The sequence below is a fragment of the Nyctibius grandis genome, chromosome Z (genome assembly GCF_013368605.1).
Source record: "Nyctibius grandis isolate bNycGra1 chromosome Z, bNycGra1.pri, whole genome shotgun sequence".
In the NCBI taxonomy this organism is placed as follows: Eukaryota; Metazoa; Chordata; class Aves; order Nyctibiiformes; family Nyctibiidae; genus Nyctibius; species Nyctibius grandis.
In genome coordinates this window covers 7,244,843-7,267,534 of record NC_090695.1, presented here as the reverse complement: position 1 = coordinate 7,267,534, position 22,692 = coordinate 7,244,843, and the positions used below count along the sequence as shown (strand labels likewise).

General features: G+C 43.8%; 1 protein-coding gene across 3 annotated transcripts; it reads right to left on the bottom strand.

Moving 5' to 3' along the window:
- Positions 1-661: 661 nt before the first annotated feature.
- Positions 662-22,518, bottom strand: TPGS2 (tubulin polyglutamylase complex subunit 2). Of its 3 annotated transcripts, none has more exons than XM_068422733.1 (7): positions 22,326-22,518; positions 17,454-17,533; positions 9,407-9,494; positions 7,576-7,707; positions 5,800-5,913; positions 4,163-4,323; positions 662-2,176 (listed from the first exon to the last, which is right to left on the bottom strand). In XM_068422733.1, exons 1-7 carry the CDS (start codon positions 22,396-22,398, stop codon positions 1,949-1,951), a joined length of 876 nt encoding a protein of 291 aa, XP_068278834.1. In that variant the 5' UTR covers positions 22,399-22,518; the 3' UTR covers positions 662-1,948. The 3 variants fall into 3 exon arrangements, with proteins under 3 accessions (XP_068278834.1, XP_068278836.1, XP_068278835.1); XM_068422735.1 differs by having other exon boundaries at positions 7,576-7,718; positions 22,326-22,340; XM_068422734.1 differs by lacking the exon at positions 5,800-5,913.
- Positions 22,519-22,692: the final 174 nt, after the last annotated feature.

The following is a 22,692-nucleotide window of genomic DNA, read 5'->3' as shown; positions in this document are numbered from 1 at the left end:
ACATGACTGCAGTCCCAGGGTTGGGTACCATGAACACTCAACACAGATCTCCAAGGGTAGGACGTGACAGAACATCACTGCTGCACAGAGTTCCAGAAACCGGTATTTACTGGCTTTAACCATCATTCACATCTCCTATTAAAAGGGTTGCTAATGTATTACGGTGGATTGGGGTGGGGTGGTAGGTACTGACATCTCTGCTTCCTCGTTAGAGACGACCTTATGTTAGTAGAGCAGCTACAGCAGATCTTTACCTGGCACAAGATGCACATTGGCTTAAGAGGGCTGAAGAGCATTAGAGGATTTTCTCTTGTTTGGGGGTGGCAGAGCGCAGCTGCAGGCAATGTAGCAACTGCACTTGAGGGTGGGCCCTGGGCAGTGGTGGAAACCAGCAACGCATGCCAGAGCTGGGGCTGATGGCTGCAGAGATTTTGAACAGTGAGCGCAGGATGGAAGTAGAACAGCTGGTCTATGAGAACTAAACTGGGAACTTCAGAGTAGCTCAAGGTGGGATCAGCTAAAAGACATTGTAACCCAACCCTTCTCAGTGAGAGATTCTCCGTTGCATTTAAAAAAACCCCAAACAATCCAGCCTGCACCTTGCTCTTACCGTATGTCCTTGTGCACGTGCTCCCAAAAGCATCTTCAAATACCATACCACTCTGGAGGAAAATATTCAGATCTTTATTAAAATACTGTTAAGCACTTACAGAGTGGCTCATCTTTCTGAAGGCCATACAAATACTTGTGAAAGCCTCACAACATCCCTGTGAGGTAGGTTTGCCTTGTGTAATTATGTGTCTGTTTCATAAATAAAAAGATGATGCTGTTTAAATAATCAATGCTTATTTGAAGATGGTGACTATGATTTCCCTGCTTAGGCACAAAATGTGTGGGTTGCTACCACGTGTATCTAAGATGGTGCTACCAGCATATCTAAGAAGACCTAATGGTACATAAATGTAATGGAAACAATCAGATGTAACTGAAAACCAGCAGTGAATGGGTTAAAGTGCAGTTCTAACCTGAAAACTTACAGTATAGAAAACAGCATCAGGGGCTTCTAAGGCTGTAGGATCTCAGTGGCCCCTGGTCAGATCCTGCCCAATTGAAAAGTGACACAGGCTGTTTGAATGGTCAACTTTGCAAATGAATGTGTGACAAACGAAGGGATCCTCCTGGCTTATGGGACTCAACACCACTGACCCACCTTGGCTCAGCAGTTCCCACAAGATGAGAAAGCAGAGGCAATGAGGGATCTTGCAGCTTCTGGCTGCCTTCAGGCTTATTGGGAAGGACATCACACAGACCTCACTATCTGAAAAGATATGGCACAAAGGCCAAAAAGTGGTCTGGGCTGTAGAGCAAGTGGCTAGGCCAATGCAGAGACATGGAAGCCCCAGGTCCCTTTGTACTGTGAATCTCAGAGCAGAAGTTGGAAGGAGCACAGGGAACTGTGGAGCTTGATTCTGTCTGAAGGAGATTATTTTTGTTCGGTGGGTTCCAGCCTGCTCCCATAGCATGCAAGGTCAGGACAGGTTTCTTTCAAAGGAGATGGCAGAAATATCTTCATATGCTGTATTTCAGCATGGGTCTATTAAAGTAACGGTGACTTACATTTGTTTTGATTTCACCGCTGTAGTTGCACAGGAACAAAAGCCTCCCTATAGAGCAGTGACATCAAGGGCTTCTTCATGCCCTTTGAAAAGTACATGCTGCAGGTAGCCGAAGAGAATAAATCTATGTCTCCAGTTTTTTTCTCAGAGTCTCCAGGAACTACATCCCTCCCATGTCAAAGCACATAGTGGCTATATTTCATGCAAATACTGCAATGTGTTTTCCATGGGCACATCTATTCATGCACAAGGAACTTGGTCTGAACCAATAAGACTGCATCAGAGAACATCAAAGCTTACTGCAAATGCTGTCTGGGTCAGATCTGGGGGTCTCACTTCCTTGAAGAATTCCCAGCTAGTGAGGATGTCTTGGAGGAGGTCATGCTTGTGTGACTCTTTTGTGAGCCTGCTGGCTGGGGGGATGGTTTCTTTTTGACCACTGGAGTTTTGTTCTTGCTTTTAAATACCTTATTGGGGTCCAGCTTGTTCACAAAGGAATCAGCTTCTTCAGAGAGGAGAGCTGTGTTGATGGTTATGGGTTTATACATATTAAACCATTGCTGAAAGGCAGGATGGAGGGGAAGGAAGAGGTTAAAATCAAACTGCAATTAGACTTTTCCACCCTGTTCCCCCTCACCCCTGAGACCTGATTTTAATCATATGCCACTTATCAGTTTGCAGTTTACAGGACTTTGCAGAGTGCCTTGTGATAAGCATACTCAAGCCACAGCTACAGCTACAGCCCTGGAACCGCCCCACATTCCAGACAGGGAAGAGGAGAACCAGACACAAACCTAACACTACCTTTCCTTCAGTGTAACTCCTATTAGGAGCAACTCCTGATTTAAACCACAGGAGGAAAAGCAAACGGAAGGGATGAAACTAAACCACATTTAGTTATATTCAGAGAAGCAGCAAAGATTAAAAACCCTTGGAATTTAAAAGTGCTTATAAATTGGAACCAAACTAGTTGAACTTCTCAAAATATAGCCTCCCTCCCTCTTTTCACACATACAATAATGCAGGTTTTTTAACTCTTTACATGAATAATTTTGTGTTTGTTTCTCTTTGGCCTGATTTCACATCCACAAGTGCCCACAGTGATATTTTTTTTCATTCCCAGATGCCACAATGTTATGTCCTGCTGTTCTCATCTCTTGGGGTGAGTTTTCCATTGAAGCGGTCAGGAAATAAAACTGTAGGGGTTATGGTATCACAAATCCCACTGAAACCATCCTCAGCAAAGTGTTGAACAAGAGAAAGAAAGGATCAATACCGAAATGTAGATGGCAATCTATTAATGTACTGCTCACTAGAAAACAGTTTTAATATACCAGCCTTGAAGACCTTTAAAAATGATAATGGTTAACATACTAGGAGGATTTTAACTAACAGAGGCTGCAAATGATTAGGGAATACATGAATGATTTCACTAAGGTTTGTGAATATACTGAACATAGTAAAATATTCTAGCAGGAAAGTTAGAGAAAGCCAGAGCAGAGGCATGTGCTACAGTACCACGTACACAGCCTTGACTGATACAGTAGTGCACAGTATAACAGGGAAGACACCAGAAATACAAAGAATCAAATTCTACAGCCGTTGATAGATGGGAAGTCAGCAGTGATTTTAGTGAGTAGTTTTGATGTATGCACAGGGCTGAGGCAGGACCAAGGAATTTTATGCTGATAAGACAGCTGTTATATCTGGGTGAAATGCAGGACACTCATTGAGACCCACCAGGCCTTGCCAACATGCACAGACATTGCACAGGCTTATGTGCTGTGTTTGGTAGTATTGTCAGATCTACCAGGTGGAAGCAGGGTTAGGGCTGAAGGCCCAGCCAAGCACAGAGGAATGGCAGGAGCCTCTAACAGCAGGGTTCTGGCAGAGCAGAACGGCAATTTTAATAATAATAAGGGGCTGAAGGGTCACGAGGCTGTACCTGGAGCTCTCCTGTAACTACTTCTAGGACTGCTGGCATTTAAATTGTTGCTTTTTGGGCATCATTTTTACCAAGGCATTCCTTCAAGACTGAGGAGGATGCAAACAAATTGATATTCTTGGCAAGGCCCAAGCTCAGTCTTCTTCTGGGCTTCTGTCTAATATATACCTGAACTTTCCTCTCCATCCAGAGAGCAGTAGGTTCTTGCTTGGTGCTACGCCCAGAAAACTGATCTAGACAAATCTCACATAGCTGTGGGGATTAAGAGCTTTACACCTCCTCACTTGCTAGCAGTCATGGAAGTGGAGGTTGGCTTCAGAGTCAAGAGAGCAAAGAAACAATTGGGGCTCCACCACCTGTTGTCAGAGGTCAAAGGTAGAGCCCAACTTGGGTGAGAAAAGCAGGGATAACATAATGTTAGTGAATTCACTAACATAAACAAATGACTGTTAACATGCTACAGGGGAAAGACTCATGGCCCCTTCCATGGCTCACTAGGGAGGCCCCCTTGAGCCTACAGCCTGCTTGTCAAAAGGTGGGAAGATGCTTTTCCAGTCTATACTTATGCAAAATAGCGACGAGCTGGATCCTGCTGTCCTACCTTGGCCTGGGGGCTGACCCCATAGCTGGTAAAGGCATACTGCCACTGTGGGAGACCCAGGTGGGTAATGAGCAGGCGGTAGTAGGCTGTGAAGGTTTTGGTGAGGAAATGCCAATAGAGAGCTCTGTCCAGGAACCATATCTCTGTGTCTGGGGAGACAACTAGAAAAAAACAAACACAAATTACACCGTTGCTTTGCAGTGATAAGATCAACCCCTGGCCACTGTCAGATGGGAGACACAACATACTTACCAGAAAGGCTGCAGCTTATAAAATTCAGCATCCCTGAGTAACATAGATGATTATCCAGAGGCAAGGTAGTTTAATGGTTAGACATGGGAACTGAAAAGGACTTGGTTCTGTTCCCAGCCTTACTAAAAATACTCATGCAATAGCCATTACACTCACTTTCCCCACTGTAAAATGGATGCAATGCTATTCCTTCTTAACCTGGGACTGATCGCTACATGCAACATGCTTGGACATCAGCAACTTTGTAGTATAAGTTCAAAGTACAATTATAGCAAACATTTATCTGCCCCACAAAGTAAAAAGCAACTAACTCAATTGGCAGTCATCTGGACTACTGAAGAGTCCAGAGTCTGGATGTCACGAGAGTGTGTGCTGCCAACAAAAACACATTTTGCAAAATCTTTTCACAGCGATCAAATATTTCTCTGGTGGTGACACCCTTTGTAGCATAAGAAGAAGTGATTTTATGTGGGAAATTGAGATGCTGAACATTGCCAATTAAAGTCACTGCCCCCTGTGTTGACATCAACGCCTGTAAACAATGCTTCCTCCCCTTGCCCAGGTTATCCACTGCATGTGCTGAAATCACTAACACTGGAAGGCAAGAGGACAAGTAAGAAGTTTTTGCCTTGGGAGTTGTAGTTATGTCCAACGAAAGACACAAGATAAACACCAAAGAGTTTTCTTAAGAACGGGTATATCATAATTGCACACCCCCACACAGTGAACATACACATATACACATACACCTAGTGACCTGTGCATTGTGCCAGATGACAACTACTTCACAGGTGACTCGGGTGTTTCACTAATCGCTGACAACATTTTTCTGTGTATCTGTCAGAAGAAACAGCTCAGCTCACATCTTTCACTCAACCTTTCCTGCCAGATTTTGACTTAGCATCTGGAGGCTCTGCATCCATGCACAAGGTGGAAGAAACAGTCTAAGTCTGTCTCAATCAGCTAAGAACCCTTTATGCCATCTACCGTTTGCTTCTAAGAAGAATTACAGCCTTTCTCATCAAAACATAAGGGAATTGTTCCAAGACATGCAAGTATCCAGAGATATGTTAATGGCTGAGCTCTAGCTCTCCGTATTATTTCAACAGGAGTATCTGTAGGTCATATGTGAATGCTTTCCTGTTTCTGTGCATGCAGAAATTGTAAGTGATAACTCAGACTCCAACACTAAAAGGAGGGAAAATGTTAGCTGTAGTTAAGTCTCTGTAAGGTTTAGCCCCTGACTTCAGTGGACACAGGACATCCCAGTAAACGTTCATCTACAAATTGCAAAGAAGATCAGAAATGTAAGATGATTCTACACATGTGGCCTCCAGATGCAAACCACAACAAGAGATGTGTAACTTTGCTCTTTTCAGTCTTACCTGGTTTAGTGTGCTTATAAACAAGACAAACCTTCCCATTCCCATTGCATGGGTCTAATTCAAAGATAAGACTACGAGAATCAAAGTGTGGCTTCTCTGGTTTGTCTCCACTACCTGAAAACAGAAAAAAATCTTAATTAAATATGTTTGGAAAACTCACTGTGACTCAGCTGCAAAGAGTCATTCTATTTGATACTTATTAATAAATCAGCTGAGGAAGAACTAAATCAAACTGTTATATTTATTCTTCTTGGAAAGGATTAAGTTCCTGGTGTTTAAAAACAAAAAAAAAGAAAAATTTTAATCTCCAGTTGGAAAACAAACCACAGAGTCAAAATCAGATGGCTGAAAACAGACATCGAGCTGCCTTCTAGTCTTTCACTGGCATAAAGCAGGATCAGCTTTACAGGTGTCACTCCTGAGAGGTGTTTGTCTAATCTTTTCTTAAAGACCTCCAACGTTGGAGATGCCACAATCTCTAGGCAGTCAACCCAAATCTATCGTTACCACTTAGAAGTTTTCCTCATGTGGATCCTGAATCTTCCTTGCTGCAGCTGAAGCCCATTACTTCTGTTCTATCCACCATCCTTTTTTTTTCCCCTACTTTCCTTTTTTCTAAGGAGGACAGGGAGAACAGTTTATTCTTTTTCTCTTTACAGAAGAGTTTGATGAACTTGGAGACATATACACTTCTTCATACATTCCAGTGTGACATCAATGTCCTCAACAGCCACACGTTCTGACTCATATTCAACTTGTGACCCACAACCACCATAGAGCATTTCCACAGGACCATTTTGGGATCATGTAGTTGCATGTTTTTTGCAGAATATAATATTAAATTCTAAAGCTGCTGGGGAAGAAGGGGGACATAAGAGCTGTACTCTTCAAAGAATTTTCCATGAAAGTCAGGATGAGAACTCTTGTGGGGATGTGACTTCTTCTCAGTGTACCTTATAAGTGCATCTGTGGAGGTTTGAGTGGCTAAATGGAAGCAGAATTTGGCCCATTTCATTACAATGGCTAGAAGACCAGGACTGCAGCCAAGCTGGAATGTGCAAAAAGAAGCTTTCAGCCACATTTAGAAGCTACGAGAGCTATAGAGATTCAGAGATAAGACTGAAATCAAAGAGCAATTTTTAAGGAAGCAGCACGACACCTGGCTCTGTTCTTATCTTCTTAATTCTTCCAGTCTTGGTGAACTGTAAGAGCCCAGAGAAAAGGAGTGGGCTTTTTTTTTTTCTTCCTTTTCTCTCCAAACTGAAGGATGCCCAGCATTTTTAGGCAGTCTGGAAACACACATTTTCCAGTGCCTCCTCACAGTTACACATAAAAGAGTTTCTTTTCCAATGCCAAAGAGCATATCCAGCTGTCTTTTCACTACCAAGACAAAACCCGTTATCTGTTGTTCATGTAACACCATAAGCACACAAAGACTTTAGAAGCTGAATCACTGGAGGAAGCCTCCGTTAAAAATTTAAATAGGGAAAAGGCAGAACAGGAGGGATGCCAGGCTGTTAAAACAGGATGCAAACAATACTAGTGACTGGCAACATTAACAATCCGCATGAGATTCACAGCATACAGATCTACCTGTCAGGGCTATAGGAGACCAATAGGACATATGGTAGATCCAGACCAGGAGACAAAGAAAACCCCATCTACTTGGAGTGACCTTTTCTGTTGCTATATCCATGTGCTATATCCTAACATTACCCTAACAGAGCAAAAGGGATGACACAGAGCACATTTTCTAGCCTGTTAACAGGAGCTTACCTTCCTCATCTGTGTCATCTTCCAGGTCAGCGAGAGTTGGTGCATTAGGCAGAGTGTACATAGAGGAACCCCCAAGCCGACATAGCTTCGAGACACTATTAATCACCATGGAGCCCAGGGGCATTGGGGTATCTGCAATAAAACTGATTAGGAATCACATCCCACATCAGGAAAGCATAGGAGGTACTTCTTTTCCTCCACACATCAACTCAAACTCTTCTAAAACACAGAGAGGGAGAAGAGATGGGTATACCCAGCAGGCCTGCACACTTAACCAGGTCAGGCTCCACAGGAGCAAAAATTAGGCTTTTTCAAACACAGAACCACACTTACAGGTGATGCGACACCATCTCAGAGCTCTGCAGGTATGAGAACTACACTGCTGACTAAGCCTGTGATGCAGCTATTAGCCCAGTCCTGTGAAACTGGCTATTCAAAATCCTGGCTAGCTACAGCCGCCTCCTCAAAACCCTTTTTCCCTGCTGCTGTCCTTCCTACCAGAAACCATCCCACCCATACACAGCTTATTGGGCAGCTCCTCCTCTTCCACTCCATGCACCTGCTCAGGGTGCATCCTCTTGGTTCCCTCTACAACAAAGGATTTTATCAGTGTGTCAACATGTGGGTGTTCCTGAATGAATGCTTGAGGACTTGTCACTTTTCTCTCCTTCTGATGACTAATACTGTTATCAGACATCAAGTCAACAAGCACCCAGTTCAGCCACGTGCCAGTGTGAAGGGCCTCAGAAGGCACTACTGGATGTTTGCACAAACAAGCCAGTTATGTGAGCTGCCTTGGTCTCTGTGCACTCATGCCCTGAAAATAAGACTCTTCAGAGGTCACAACACACTAAATCCCACTTGAAACATGATGGGACTCAGTGCAGGTGCTAGAGCCCAGATGTCAACTGTCTCTCAAATGAAATTCCAATTCCTGAGGAAAACCCTGTATTTGACAGCCATCTCCAGAAGTGCCCAATTTGCCAACCTCACTTGAAGGCAACGAGAGCCAGGATAATAGTTGCAGGGCTCCAGTGCAGAGTGAACGAACTGCCTGATTCTTGCCAAACATGGATGGACAATAAAGCTTGGTCCTGTTCTCACTTCCACCACTGACTCATTTCACCGTTGGAGAAATAACTCCAATGAATGGACTTTATAGCTGGTGGAAAGCAGAATCAGGCTCCTGCACGTTCATATACTTCTTAATGAGAAAGAGGCACTATCAGAGGGTGACTCCTCCTATTGCTTTATGGTAGGATAATGTGCTAGAACTTTTTCTCTCTCCAAGAACTACAGAGGGAGTCTAGGTACGAAATTTAGGTACAAACCTAAATCTGAGTGTCAACAGATGGCCAGTGCATTAGAGAATGGTATTTATATCATGAGGACCTGTTTGGTTTCTAGCCAGTGTTCAGTGTAGACGTCTCTTCTGTGGAAGTCCAGCATATGCAAGCAACAGGCTTTGCCCTGTTGCATCCAGAAGGGACCTCTGATGTGCAGTCATATTTTTTTCCTCATCAGGACATCTCTAAAACAGTCCACGATCCCATGCAGAACTGCACTCATTAATTCAGAGGTCAGTTTTCTGTAGTCACTGATCAAGCTGCCTAGCAGAAACAAAATATTTCATTTTTTTGCAAGTTAAGCAATGGTGCAAATTTTTAATTCAAAATGACTTGGTGCATGTGCTTTTGCTCAGACTAATGCAGGATGCTGACAGATGTGTACTGACTGTGAAGAAAGAAAGTTTGAAATTAAAGAGATTCTGCAAAGGAAAGACTGGCTGCAATGAATGAGGGTATTGGTGGAAAGGAATACATAGACTCACCATCGGTCTTCACACTCCAGGTCATCTGGAAGCCATCGGTCATCAGATAGAAGTTCTTTAAATCCTCTGGTAATATGCAGGAGTTTTTCTGCAAATCACAATCAAAGTGTTATGGGAAAATGCAGAACGTGCCTCAAACACAAAGAACAACTGAATATTGGTACAGAAATATTTGCCACCAAATGTTTTGCCCAACTCCAAGATGACTCAAATCAGCTCAGATATCTCATCCTAAACCTTGAGAGAAAACTGCATATTTCTTGGGTCTGTGCTACTGTATTAACAAAAATGACTTGGGAAAATTTCATAATGAGCAGTCAGTCATGACAAGATTATTACAAGATTGTTCCCCAACTGAGATGACAGATCATCCTTTGACACTAACAAACAGCCATTCCAAGGTCACATATATAAGAACAGTTGGGTTTTATGTATACATGACTTACCGGAGCAGAGTTTTGCTGTAAGTGAAACCAGACTAAACCTACCCGTTCCACTAAAACGTGTAATATTAGCACAAGGACTCTCTTCTTCTGAGGGATTTCAGTTCCAAGTAGGTGAGAGAAGCATCAACTCAATAGTTGCACACAATCCAGCAGGTTTGATGTTTCACTTACAAACAGTATGTGTGCAAACACACACAGAGTCTGTCTCACAAACCTCCTGGTCTGGCTTCATCCCACCAAACTTCAGCGCTTGGCTGGGGCTCCTGAGGCTGCTTCCTTTTGAGCCAACAGTGAAAGTAGCAAGTCCAGTGAGCTGGTGAGAGTGCTTCTAAGAACCAGGAGCATTCTCCTGTACCTATCTTGGTTGTGGAAGGAGACTTTCTTAACTTAGACTCTTCAGCTAAGCAACAAATATGAAGGAGGATAAAGGCTTAATCCTCACAACAAGAAGCCCGACTGCAGGCACTGCTCCTTGTGACAGGCCTGGCTGCAGACCAGTAACCCTTCGTTCCTGCTGATGTGTCAACAACACAAAATGAAACAGTATAGAAGCCTGCCACTTTTAAGAAGACAAGCAACATGCGTGACTACAGGAGTTATCTGTTGTTTTATGTGTAATTGTTTTAGAGAAAAAACAGATTCAGAAAGACTGATGTGAGTTCGCATATAAAGTATTGTCAAACTCAAGACTCCAAAAGAATCAGACCCCAAAACTCAGGATAGTCTCTGATGATGCAGGTTCCACAATCTCTGTGTTGACTTGTCCAAGGGCTGCACCACCCTCCTTGCGAAACAGTTTTCCTAATTGTAGTCTGAACCTCCAAGTTACAAGTTGTGGTCATTCTCCCTTTTCAGTCCCATGGGCTTTTAAATCTGGTCAGGAACAAAGACACAAATAAGTCCCTCGAGGGTCAAGCTTTGTCATTAAACCAGAAGGACAGACAACTTCTTCTTTAGAATGTTGATCTGAGACCTGTTTATAATCACAGGACTCCGGGAGGTACATTTTACAGGGAAAATGGGCAAATAATGTGGGATTTGCAACATAGCATGTCTGATAATTCAAAGTACTTTTGTGACAGGACTTTCAGCCTTTTCTAAAAGAGGTGTGTTTCTTTCATTTAGCCAGTTTTAAAGACGTGCTGTTGGTCATGGCCTGCTCTTTGTGCAGTGAGTTTGACACTCAAGGCAAGAAAAGACAGAATTACAAACTTTAAGAACATTTATAGGTCAGTAGTGCTGTCCCTCGTATAGGCTTACCCTGCCACAGATCAAGATGTTATTCAGCTGGGTATTCACAGCCTGGCCTCCGAGGCCTGGGTGGGTTTTGAAGCAGTTACAGAATTGCTTTGGAGAAGCAGAGGAGTCAGATGTTAATAGTTCTCCAATATTGTGCCTCTGCTGGGACTACTTCCCTAGAGCTACTAGAAAATTTAACATCCAAAGTCTCATAATATAAAGGAAGAATATTCTGGTAACCAGTAGCTAAGGAAAGGAAACACGCACATGCAGTTCATGTAGCTCTGCTTCACTTGGGACATGAATTTGTAACATCTCAAGAGATGCTGATCAGATTCTTTCCCATGTCTGCAACTTGTGCATATCCAGTTATCTGCTCTGATGTTGCCTCAATACACCTATCCATCAGGAGCTACCTGCCAGCTGTGCATACAGCTGCAATGCTGTCCTCTGGTCATCGCTGCCTGGCACAAGCCAGGCAAGTCACTGGCCTCCTCCTGTCCACACCCCCTTCCTCCCCTAGGACCAGGGCAGCCCTTCTGCCTGTTAAAGCCTTATTCACAGTCACTTTCTTTGAGTTGTCACAGTCGCTGTCCCCTTAACGGTGGTGTATATGCTGTGCAGGACCTTCTAACCCACCCACAACCTTCACTCCTGCGTGTTATCTTACTTTCTAAGCATATCCATTTATGCCGACAGACTGCTACTGATGAGATCCAGATATTAATGGCTTTGCAGCTTGCAATAGGGCAGGTCACTCTACTAGCCCCATCACCAGCCTGGTCGCTAGCACAGTGCTTTCCTAACCCAGGTAGGGAAAATCTGCAGAGGCAACACGTACTTAAGCAGAGAATCTGATACTGTAGAAACTTTGTTTAGAGAAGAATTTATTGTCCTTTGATAAGAGCCTGCTGATGGCTGAGGCCCTGGTGGTAAGTTTCAGGAGATTACTAGACCACATGGACATATCTGAAGTTCTTCAAATGCCTTAAACAAACACACCTTCTTCTGTGGGTTCTTCTCAGTCCTAAATATTTATAATTTCATGCTTCACTTTCACCATTTCCAATTTCAAGCTGTAGCTGTAAGCACAGTGACTAGGTTTAAAATTATGAAGAAAGAAAACAGGACAGACCTGCTACAAAGCCTCAGAAGAGTACAAATGTTTACATAGCACTTTCAGTCCATTTCAAACCCCCCAATTTTAATTAATCTACCCCAGCAGTAGGGAACATACGAGAACAGCTCTCTTGACTTCAGTGGGTGTTCTCCTCTAAGCATACGAACCAGATCCATTGGGACGACAAAACATAAGATTTTAAAACTTCCACCATAGTACCCAGTTAAATACTACTACAAACCGGGCACAGCCCAATTCAACAAACATAGCTGATTAAGACAAGGGAAAGATCACATCTGGATAGGCCTTCTACTCTGAATCCTCCTTTTCTGTATGGAAGGATTAACATGTGCATGTTTCTCCAAATGGCTGCCCTCCTCACTTTATTTTAGGATTCTCCTAACCATGCTCCTTTGCATGACTTTGCAAATGACGGTGCAAAATACATGGGTGGAAAATGCTGTACCAGAGCACATCTGGGGTCTATAGCAAAAGACCTCTATATAGAAAGCTTCACTGATATCCATCTCTCCCATCTGACGGAAAGGATTGATTGATCTGTCATATCATGCTCAGCCACACAACCCTATGACGATAAAACAGTGGTCTTCTGACAGCAGAGTAAGAGAAACAAGCCACTACTATATATTAAAAATGGCTTCTCAAGCTCTGTACTCCTCGTGCTCAGCTGACAGTTTCCAGGGTTGTGATCTCCAGCCCCATAAAACACAATATTCCTAGTAATGTGCCAGAAGTGGCTTAACCACAGCCCTGGCAAGCAGCTGTTTTCACTCTAGTCATCTGGTTACACTCATCAGCTCATAAAACAAAATATCCCAAGTGCCCAATATGGTGTGTGAGGTCTATTTCTTTTGTTTATTGTCCATAATGTGCCCAAATAGTCTCCCAAGAAAGCACAGTCCATTGAGGATAGAGAAGAATATTAGAACCAGGGTAGTTTTGCTGCCAAGACCTGATTGGCATCAGATCCAGAGCTAAAACACTGACATATGGCAATTCACTGAGAGCACTGTTGAAAAAATGCCTCCCAAGCAAATATCCTAAAGAACTGGACAGCAATCAAAACATATCACTCTAGATATAATTCTCTAAAGAAATGAATGAGTTTTATCCAACTTCTGGGGAGAGAAGGAAGGGATTTACGTCACTTCTCAGGGATTCCACGTAGCAGAGCACATCAGCAGCCACCTTTCTCCCTAACGTCATGCAGTTTCACAGCTGGTCTGCCCTAGCTGCCAGTGGATGCAGAAGATGTTAATTTATGTAACATACTGAGACATTCTTGTTGCACCTTTTCTAAATCTGATCTGGGTGGAGGGGCTCCCAGGAGATCACCTTGCTTGGATTTTCTGCCCTGAAATGCACGGCGCTTGGGTAGACCTGTCCCGCACGGCAGAGAACAGGATTTGGCAATTCTCTCAAGGATGGTGTTGTGTAGCCAATTTTTTAATCAGTGTATTATAAGGCCCCACAGGAGGGGAACACTGTGTCAGAAACACTATCCACCTCCCAGAAGTCCTCCAGCCTCTCCCCTGTTATGCAGCTTGAAGAAATATACCTTTCCTCACGCACTGTTTCTGCTGGATCCACTTCCCCGCCTCTCCCACAGTCAGGGCCACAAGGCATGTTCAAGATGGGCAGATCCTGTGCTCCTGAGGATCAGGGATGGCAGGCTCACCTAATGCTGAGGGAGGACACTACAAGGAGGATGGCAAGAAGGACCCTTGTGGATGCACACGCCTGCATGCATACTTTTGAGTCAAAAACAGATACGGTAGAAGCAAGGAGGAAGACTTCTAGAATAGCCAGGAACGACCACCACAGTCCCCACTGAGATTTACATGCAGACAGAGTTTCTAAATTGTCTGGCAGCCTAAGACAGTCCACAACAGGAAAGCACCAGACTGCTTGAGGGTTTTTTTATGGTTTTATTACAGAAAAAGAAATCTTTGTAGACAAAGTCCATAAGGAGAAACAACAAATTTCCCGTGCAGAGTTGTAGAACGTCAATGCTCCAGCAGCGTGATGGGCAGGGATTGCTTACAGCCAGCTAGCGCCAGATCAGACACTGCTAACAAGGCAATTAGAGGAACAGGCAAAATGATCCTCTTTGTTTTGCTTGGCCTGCTGAGTGCTGAGCTCTGGGACCTCCAACTCCCCCTAACAGAATGCAATTTTATATTCTTTGAAAACCAAAACAATGATGTGAGTGACTTATTTCTCTTCTGGTTGAGGCAAAACCAAAATGTGGGTAGACATTGTCACTGCAGACACCAGAGTGACTCCTAGCAATAATTTAGTATAACACCTATTTTAAAAAACTGCATGTGGAGGGGAGCAGAGCAGTTGCCAGCCTTATTTTAGGAGTGGGAACAGATTCATAGGACGATATACAGTTATTAGTGCTGGTGTTCCAGTGATCTGGTAACTGTCTCTCCTCCCTCTCCTCTTCTATTGCTTGTCTCAATTTCTTGGAGGAAAGATAACATCTTGGTAGGTCTAAATATCAGGAAAGGTGAAAAAAATTATCTGTTTTTATTAAAATACTTTGAAATGCTTGAAAGTTTTGGGGAAGCAATGTTACCCACGTAAACACTTGGCAATCACAGACCTTAAATATTTTTGTGGGCATAATGATTTCCAATAACATTCAAGATGATTGATTTCAGGTTTGGTTTCCCAAAGTGTAAGACTTAGCAGCTCTTCTTGCCTGTCTGCCTCTACGGAAAGCCTTGAAAAAAATCTCTTCTGTTCTCCTGCCATCCTACTGCACTGTATCCTGTCATGAAACTCACCTTTCCCGGCAGAGTCTCACAGCAGCTGACAGGCATTCAACAAGCTGATCTAAACTTCCACTGTTGTATCCAGTTAAATACTAGCACAAACTGAGCACAGCCCAATTTAACAAACATAGCTGATTGAGACAAGGAAAAAAAATGCATATTGCCAGCATTATTAGAATATAAGTTTTATCTTTCGTAATTAAAAAAAGTTGATTTTCATTTAAGAGTTTCTGAACACCATAGATTTTCTCTCAGCAGAAATACCTTTCCTTCACAAAACCAAAATGGGACTGGAAAAATCACTTCTTGAAAAAAAAGTAAAAAACCCCCTCAAACCTTAAAAACAGAGCTTTTATTTGATGAGTCTCAATGAAAAGAGAGGTTTTTTTTGGGGGGGGGGGGGGGGCGGGCAGGCGAAGAGTAGGGGGAAGAGTGTAATTTTGGAAATAGGTTGACCATTTTTCCCTACATCACATAAAAATCCCTGCAAATTCTTTCCTATCCAAACACGTAGAGGGGAGTTAAAAATAAAGACTGTGACTAGACCTTGTTAAAAATCTCAACTATGGAGAAATGATTATGTGCATAAGTGTTGCCACCTAGTGGCTATGAGAAAAAACAGTGATAAAAGTGAACACTGGGTACACATAAACTTGTCAAATTCAAGCAGGATGGGTTTGAGGAAAAGTGATGTTCAGGTTCATCCTGGAAGGGCCTTGTGAGGTGCTGAGCGCTTTGCACTTAATCATCACTGCAGGACATACTGAAATTGTATGGACTGTGTTAGATATCAGACTTCATCCCCAAAGCTCAAGAAAAAAAGTAAAAAAAAGTTATCTTTTAATTTGAGAGAGACTTCAGGTTTTGTCAATGCAACTGGGAACAAAAGCAAAGAAATAGACAGTGAAGTCCTTCACCATTAGCAGTCCAGCTCAACTGTATCATCTACTTAATTTTTACCTACAATTAACCTAGTTCATCACTACAGGGGGGTGGGGAAAGCTGAAGTTTTTGTTTTGACATCTTTGGAGTGAAGCACTTTGGCTACAGCATTTCAAAGTTTGGCTTTATAAGAATAGCTCAATTTTGAAACAAACCCAGTTTAGTTCGGAGGAGTATCAGCACCTAACAACCAGAGCAATACCGTGTTAGGAGGAGCAGTCGCCTCCTCTCAACAGAAGAACGAGCCAATGTCCCTTTGCAGCTCCCAGAGCTGAGCTGGCTCGCAGTCAGGGTGCCTCAGACTTTCCAGCACAGTTAATCCGACACCTGAACAACAGCTACAGGAAATCAGGAATCACTTCACACAAACCTGAAAAACCGGACCTTTCTGCCTGACCACAGCTGCTGGCTACTGTACAAGTTTCAGTAAATAACGCAGGTTTGCATCACATTCTGACCTGGATTTCTAAATTCTTGATAAATATCACTAATTGGGCTAGGACATTACCAAAACTAGTGCAAGATTTTTCCTTGCTGTTTAGGAAAAACTGTAAATGGCAAGGTGTCATCAAAGGGGAAATTATTTTACGTAGTGGTAACAAGTGCAGTCTCTGGGAGTGTGTGCGTTAGGGCATAGCCAGGGTCGGAGCAGAGGGAGGATGGTTCACTCAACCCCACCCTCTGCCATGTTGCTTCTCAAAGGCCAGTCAGCTTCTACTGTCCCTTCCCTACATATGAGCAATACCTAGAAAGCAGTTATTCCCCCACGGTCATGGGATTGATAAACACATGTATATTCAAAAAGGGCATCAAAAATGCCATCTCTGCCCACCAGAGTCACACGACAGTATTCAGGAGCCCTCTGGTCACACACTCTGATGCAGTGAGGTCAGCTAATGTGGAGTGAAGGCAGCATGTGTCCTTCACAGTCTTCCAGAACAGGCAATGGGACATGGCTTGGCCAAAAGATTGGGTCAGTTAGACAAAGAGGAGATGGAAGGAGGGGCTATGAGAAATGGAAGTGAATAGCTGAGACTGAGAAGAGAAATAGATAACTGGAACTAACTGGATGAGTCAGTGGTATTTTCCAGCTTGAGGCCTTTACCTTTAATGGCCATAAATAATAAAGAGCTTCTTCATTTTGTCTCAAAGGGAGTTGGAAAATGGTTTCAGACATGAGTCAGAATAATTTTTGTTCTCCACTGAGTCACCACTGTTGCTGTCTACTACGGTTATGTGATTTCTTCTTAGAGTTGTCATTCTGAATATACTCACACTGATGAAGTTTCTCTAGCAGATCAGGTGCGTGTGATAGCCTAAAACACAGAGTAATACCCGATTTTAAAAAAAAAATCTGTTTAGGCTCCACAGTGCATCAAACTTGGTAGCAGGCTGTCTCACAAACAAACACAAGGTAGCCATTGCATTTGACATTCTCCATGGGCTGCTGCACATTCAGACTGACCTCACTGAAGTATTATCAAGAAAATACTCACTTGCTCCCATGAAATGATTGCGTGGCGTTCAGCTGGCTCCTTTTCCACAAACGTCACCTCAGCAACTCCTGGAGAAGTCTCTAAAAGGAAAAAAGGAACATGTTTGCAGCTGGCATGGGTGAAGGGTGAAACCAAGCACTGTGAGCCAGACAATTTTGCAAGTTAACCTGACTGACAGCTGGGGAAAAGGCATTAACGACTGCAAGCATTGTGCTGGTGACTGAGCAGTCGCTTTCTTTTTTGTGTGTAACTGTACTCAGCATGTCTTGGCATGTGCATGCCTAGTGCTCCACATGATGCCATCCTTTGATGTTTTTTATAGGTATACATACACACACACATTTTGTATTCAAGGTGTGATTTTTTGCAGAGGATTCATAGAAAAATCAACCATGGGTTCCTGGGCAAACTCTAAAAGAGAGATGCACCGTTCTTTGTAAGCATGCCCCATGGTTTCAGTCGGGTAGGATATTCTCAGGGTGACACAAGATGTTGCTCAGTGTTGCTGTGAATTGCTAAGAAATGTATTCCACAAAGACAGGCACACTTCGGTGCTGGATTCAGTGGGTTTGAACAGATGCAGAATCTGATCCTACTGAAGGGACCTGCATGAGCAAACATCAGTTCCCTGGAATCCCAGCTGGACACATGCAAATTTATTGCGAGCACTGAGCTCATAATTTATAAAAATCATCTGAGTATTTTATGGGAAAGAATACCATATAAATGCAAGATACTAATCTACATGGTGCTATCCTTGCAGGTGTGTGACAGCAGAACAGTCTCCCTTGTACTTACTATTTTATAATGTTTTACTTTATCTACAGCCAACTGAAATAGTTCCCACTTACTTCATTCACTTTGGATCAGGTCCAGAAAGACTACTGACTTGTTGTTGTGGGAATTGCAAGTCCAGCACACAGGGCTGTGGAGTAGAAGTGATCACTATGCAGGGCTTTCAAGACTGGCTCTGTTGTGAAAGTATTGGCTCCCAAAGCAGTCACACATATTGTAATTGCTTTCCGGTAAAACATACACAGTGCACTAGACAGGAAAGGCAGGCACCAGAGAGCTTTGGTTTGGTTTTTATCTCCAGCACTGGGCTTTTAACTCTAGCAGTGGCGTTGTCTTGTCTGTTCTGGTGGCAGAAGAGCAGCACTCAGTTTCAGGAAGTCTAAACTTCACTTTAATTGGAAGTATTCATTGTTACATTGTCAGATAATTTAAAAAGACAAAACAGAGCACCAGAAAACCAAACTCCAATTTAAAGATAGAGAAAAGAAAAAAAATAAAATCATAGTAGGTCACCTAGGTAATCTTTCTGGCCAGTCTGGGTCTCCATACAGAAGACTGATGCTTTGCCAAGTTTTACTTCAAATAGGTGGATGCAAGGCAGGGGGATCTGTCTTTTGCTCATATATAAGCTGTCCATATGTATTCTGCTTCTAAAGAAGTGTGTGCAATCAATGATCTAACCAGTCTTTTCCATCTAAGCTATGCAAGCCTTATGACAAGTTAAGAGATTATAATAACAGAGTAATTGTTATTTCTGTGATCAAAGAAAACAGCAGGGATGTTTAATTCATCATGCACAATGGCTTTGCTGGGATGATGGAAGATTAAATATTGTATCAGTCAAATAAGATATCTAGGAACAAGAGAACTGCAGCTTCTAAAGAGGTCTGAACCAAATCCAAGATCAAAAGAAAGAGAAATTCCGTCTTAAAAGCCTGAATGTTGTATTAAAAATATCCTGTGGGTAAACTGAAGACCACATTTAACAGATGTGCGTAGGTACGGATGGGAGCTCCACTAAACATTAATGGAGAGAAGAAGTCGCCTGCCATGGGTTGCTTTTTCTTCCAGATGGAGGAAATAAAGAAGCCACCTAGGTTAGACAAAAGATATAGGATAAAGCTTAACTAGTTCAGGAGAGTCCTCCCTATTAACTATTCTGAATCAAGATCATAGTAAACTGTCCTATTTTTAGGACATTTCATCTGGAAGCTTTCAAAAACGCTTTGCAGTATTAATAAGAAAGAGTCGATGCAATGGTCTGACACAAAGCTGAAGCAGGGAATCACAGCATTATCAGTCCTTACGGTACCGCTAATACTGCCTGTAAGCTGGGTAAACTCGCAGCATCTTTTTAAAATGTCTGAATAGTTACATTCTTATCTAATAAAGACTGTAAATAGTCAAGTACGGTCCTGCTCTGGGCAGTCCAGAACAGCTAACACCTCCCATTCAGATTTAGCTGTGACCAATCCACCTTTCTGGAATTTGCTATTTGTCATGGAACTTTAGCAAAATGAATCATACTGGCAATGGGAAAGATGCCTCTTTTTTTTTTCCCTCAAATTATAACCTCCATAATCCTTGCGAGAAATCTCCCACCTTGTAGGGACTGACACAGAGACTACAAGTTAAAAAAACCAAAACACTCCCCCTCCTCCCCACTCCCACTCCCATATATAGACTTTGTTTAAAGGAAGTTTTTTGAAATGGTGCCACGAACATTTCTTCATAAAGGTATTGGAAAATTGGGCCTCAAGCTCCCATTTACTGTACGTGCAAGATTTTCTTGCTTAAAAGGAGTATGTTGAATTTCATTACATGACCATTTCTACCTCCTGAAAAAAATGTTCAGAACTCAACAGACTTAAAAGCCTATTACTGCTTTTCTGTTATGGTAGGCAGAAAAGTATCTACTGGCTTCATGAGACTTCCCAAAAGAAGATTTAAATAAGATAGATAGTTTCTAGTGCTGCAAACTACCAAGTAAGACATCTTTCTGAATGAGATACCCTTTGTTATGTGAAAGAAACAATCACTGAACAGATTGGTAATGTTTCCCAACTAGTTCAGCAATTCTAATTAATATGGTGGCACAATTTACATGCTTTGGACTACTTCACTGGGAAGAAACGTGCAAAATTCCCAGAAGGAATGGAGACACGGAGAAAAGAACCAGAGTAAAACATCACAGCGATGAACTTGGGTGCACATTGCTTATATTGGACAATACAAGTCGTCAGAGATACGGACAGAAAACAAAAAAAAAACAACAAACACAAACCAGGAAACAGACTTTCAGAGCCAAACCTGCACTACCATGTCTTGCTGGTGTAAATAACACACCTACCCAAAACAGTTTATATGGCAACATGACTTTGGGACATAGTTAACACCATGCAGATCTCATACATCTGAGCCTAGGTGGTGAAAATGCGGGCAGGGCTAGTAACTTTTTACAAAGAGCTACTTCAAAGAAGCATTTGCCACGATGGTTGATCGTGAGTAGTTTCACCTTTTTAATGCTCTCGCAGAGTAGAATGATAGTGTTATCCTGACCTCACAACTGGAAAACAACAAAAAAAAAATCAAACCAAAAAAGTCCCCAAGAAGTCCGATAATAAGTCAGTAAGAAAATGCTGAACTGAGATTGAGGATGAAATCCTGTCCTCACTGAAGCCCACAGCTAGAATTTTGCCCTGATCTTTCAATCTCGTCTGTCTGAGCAGACATCTAAAAACATGTGCAATTAGTGATACACTTAGTTTACCAGATGAAACTCACTGTCCTGCAATACAGCATCTGGATAACTACAGTGGTCACTTTTGGCTTTAAAAATTCATAGGAAGAACTTCTGGAACTCCAATTTGTAATGTTGTTGTACGCAAGGCTTGGGATAGATGTATTGTTTTCCAACCATACAAATTTGACAGTTCTGTGCCCCAAGCTGCTGATAGATGAAAGGTCTTTACAGTGAAGGTAACCGAACACTGGCACAGGCTGCCCAGAGAGGCTGTGGAGTCTCCTTCTCTGGAGACATTCAAAACCTGCCTGGACGCGTTCCTGTGTGATATGGTCTAGGTAATCCTGCTCCGGCAGGGGGATTGGACTAGATGATCTTTCGAGGTCCCTTCCAATCCCTAACATTCTGTGATTCTGTCTGATGCTACAGTCCTTTAGACATGCAAATACTTTCACCAGTTCTTGTGATTCTACTGCCATGAGCAAAGTTTTGTCTGAGAAGCCTTACTGTTACATGTTGAATGCCTTGCACTCCTGCTGAACTCCAAAAGGAGCTGCAGGGATGCAAGGCTCAAGATCTGAGCAAAAGACGGAGATGGCAAGCAGGGCATCTTGTGTATCCACAAGTCCCAAGGTGTGGGAACAAGCTGCAGGGTGACTATTTACGGGGAGCTGATCCTGAGCTGATTCACAGACCGGTCTTCTGCCAGAACACTGCACAACACTGGACTCCTCCCATCGGGCAGGCTACCTGCTGACCCTATGTTACAACAGAAGCTAAAAATTATGCACGATTTTGAATAAAACACCACTTTCTCTTTCTTTGATTTTTTTTGAAACTGTAGGGCTCTCTTAAGCTGAGAGAGTCAGGATTTCTGCCGTTGATTCAAACGCTAGAAACTGGGTTTGGGGTGTGTGTGGGGGGGTGTGTGTGCGTGTAGAAGCAGCACAGCGATGTGACCCCAGACACTCGGGGGCCTTGACACTCAGACGCTGTGACCTGGGTTCAGCCCGCAGCTCCGCGCTCCCCAACGCTGCAGGCGGCACCAGGGGCTGCCCAGCGGCGCTCGGCTGCAGGGCTGGCACGGGCGGCCACAGCCGGGCCCTGCCCGGCCCGGCCCCAGCGCTGCTGCAAGCGCCTCGGGGCGGGGACCTCGGGGCCATGGCAGGGGCCGGGGCCTCGCAGGGCCGCCCCGGGACCCCGAGGCTGAGCGCGGAGGGAGGCGCCTTCCCCCCCCGGGAGGTTTCCATAACAAGCGAGTGACCACCCGCCCCGCCCCCCCGATGCCCCCGGCCTACCCCAGGCCCAAGGGGCTCTTCCACACCGCTACTCACCCAGTATCCGTGTGACCCCCAGGGTGAGCTTATCCAGGTGGGGCTTGATGCTGGTGGAGGGCTTCTCCTCCATCCTCCGCAGGCCCCTGCCCGGCTCCCCTCACCGTCAACGCCCCGGTACACAGTCGCGACCGACGGGGGCGTGCGCGTGTGAGTAACCCCTTTTGTCCTTCCGCCCACCCTGTAGCCGCGGCTGCGCCGCGAGGCGCGCTGGGAGCGGTAGTTCTGCCGGCGGACGCCTCGGCCGGCCCGTGGCGGGCGGGACGCCTGTGGCGGCCCGACGGGAGCGGTAGTTCCGCGGGAGGCGGACCCCCGTCAGCCCGCGCTCGGAGGACTACGGCTCCCAGCATGCCCCTCTGCCCCGCGC

What these genes read in the sequence shown, in the direction of transcription:
- TPGS2 (XM_068422733.1), bottom strand. Translation starts at nt 22,398, where the DNA reads ATGGAGGAGAAGCCCTCCACCAGCATCAAGCCCCACCTGGATAAGCTC. An exon ending in GGGGGTCACACGGATACTGG is followed by an intron (nt 17,534 to 22,325) that starts GTGAGTAGCGGT and finishes TTTTCCTTTTAG; the next exon opens with AGACTTCTCCAGGAGTTGCT. An exon ending in AGATGACACAGATGAGGAAG is followed by an intron (nt 5,914 to 7,575) that starts GTAAGCTCCTGT and finishes TTCTGTTTTCAG; the next exon opens with GTAGTGGAGACAAACCAGAG.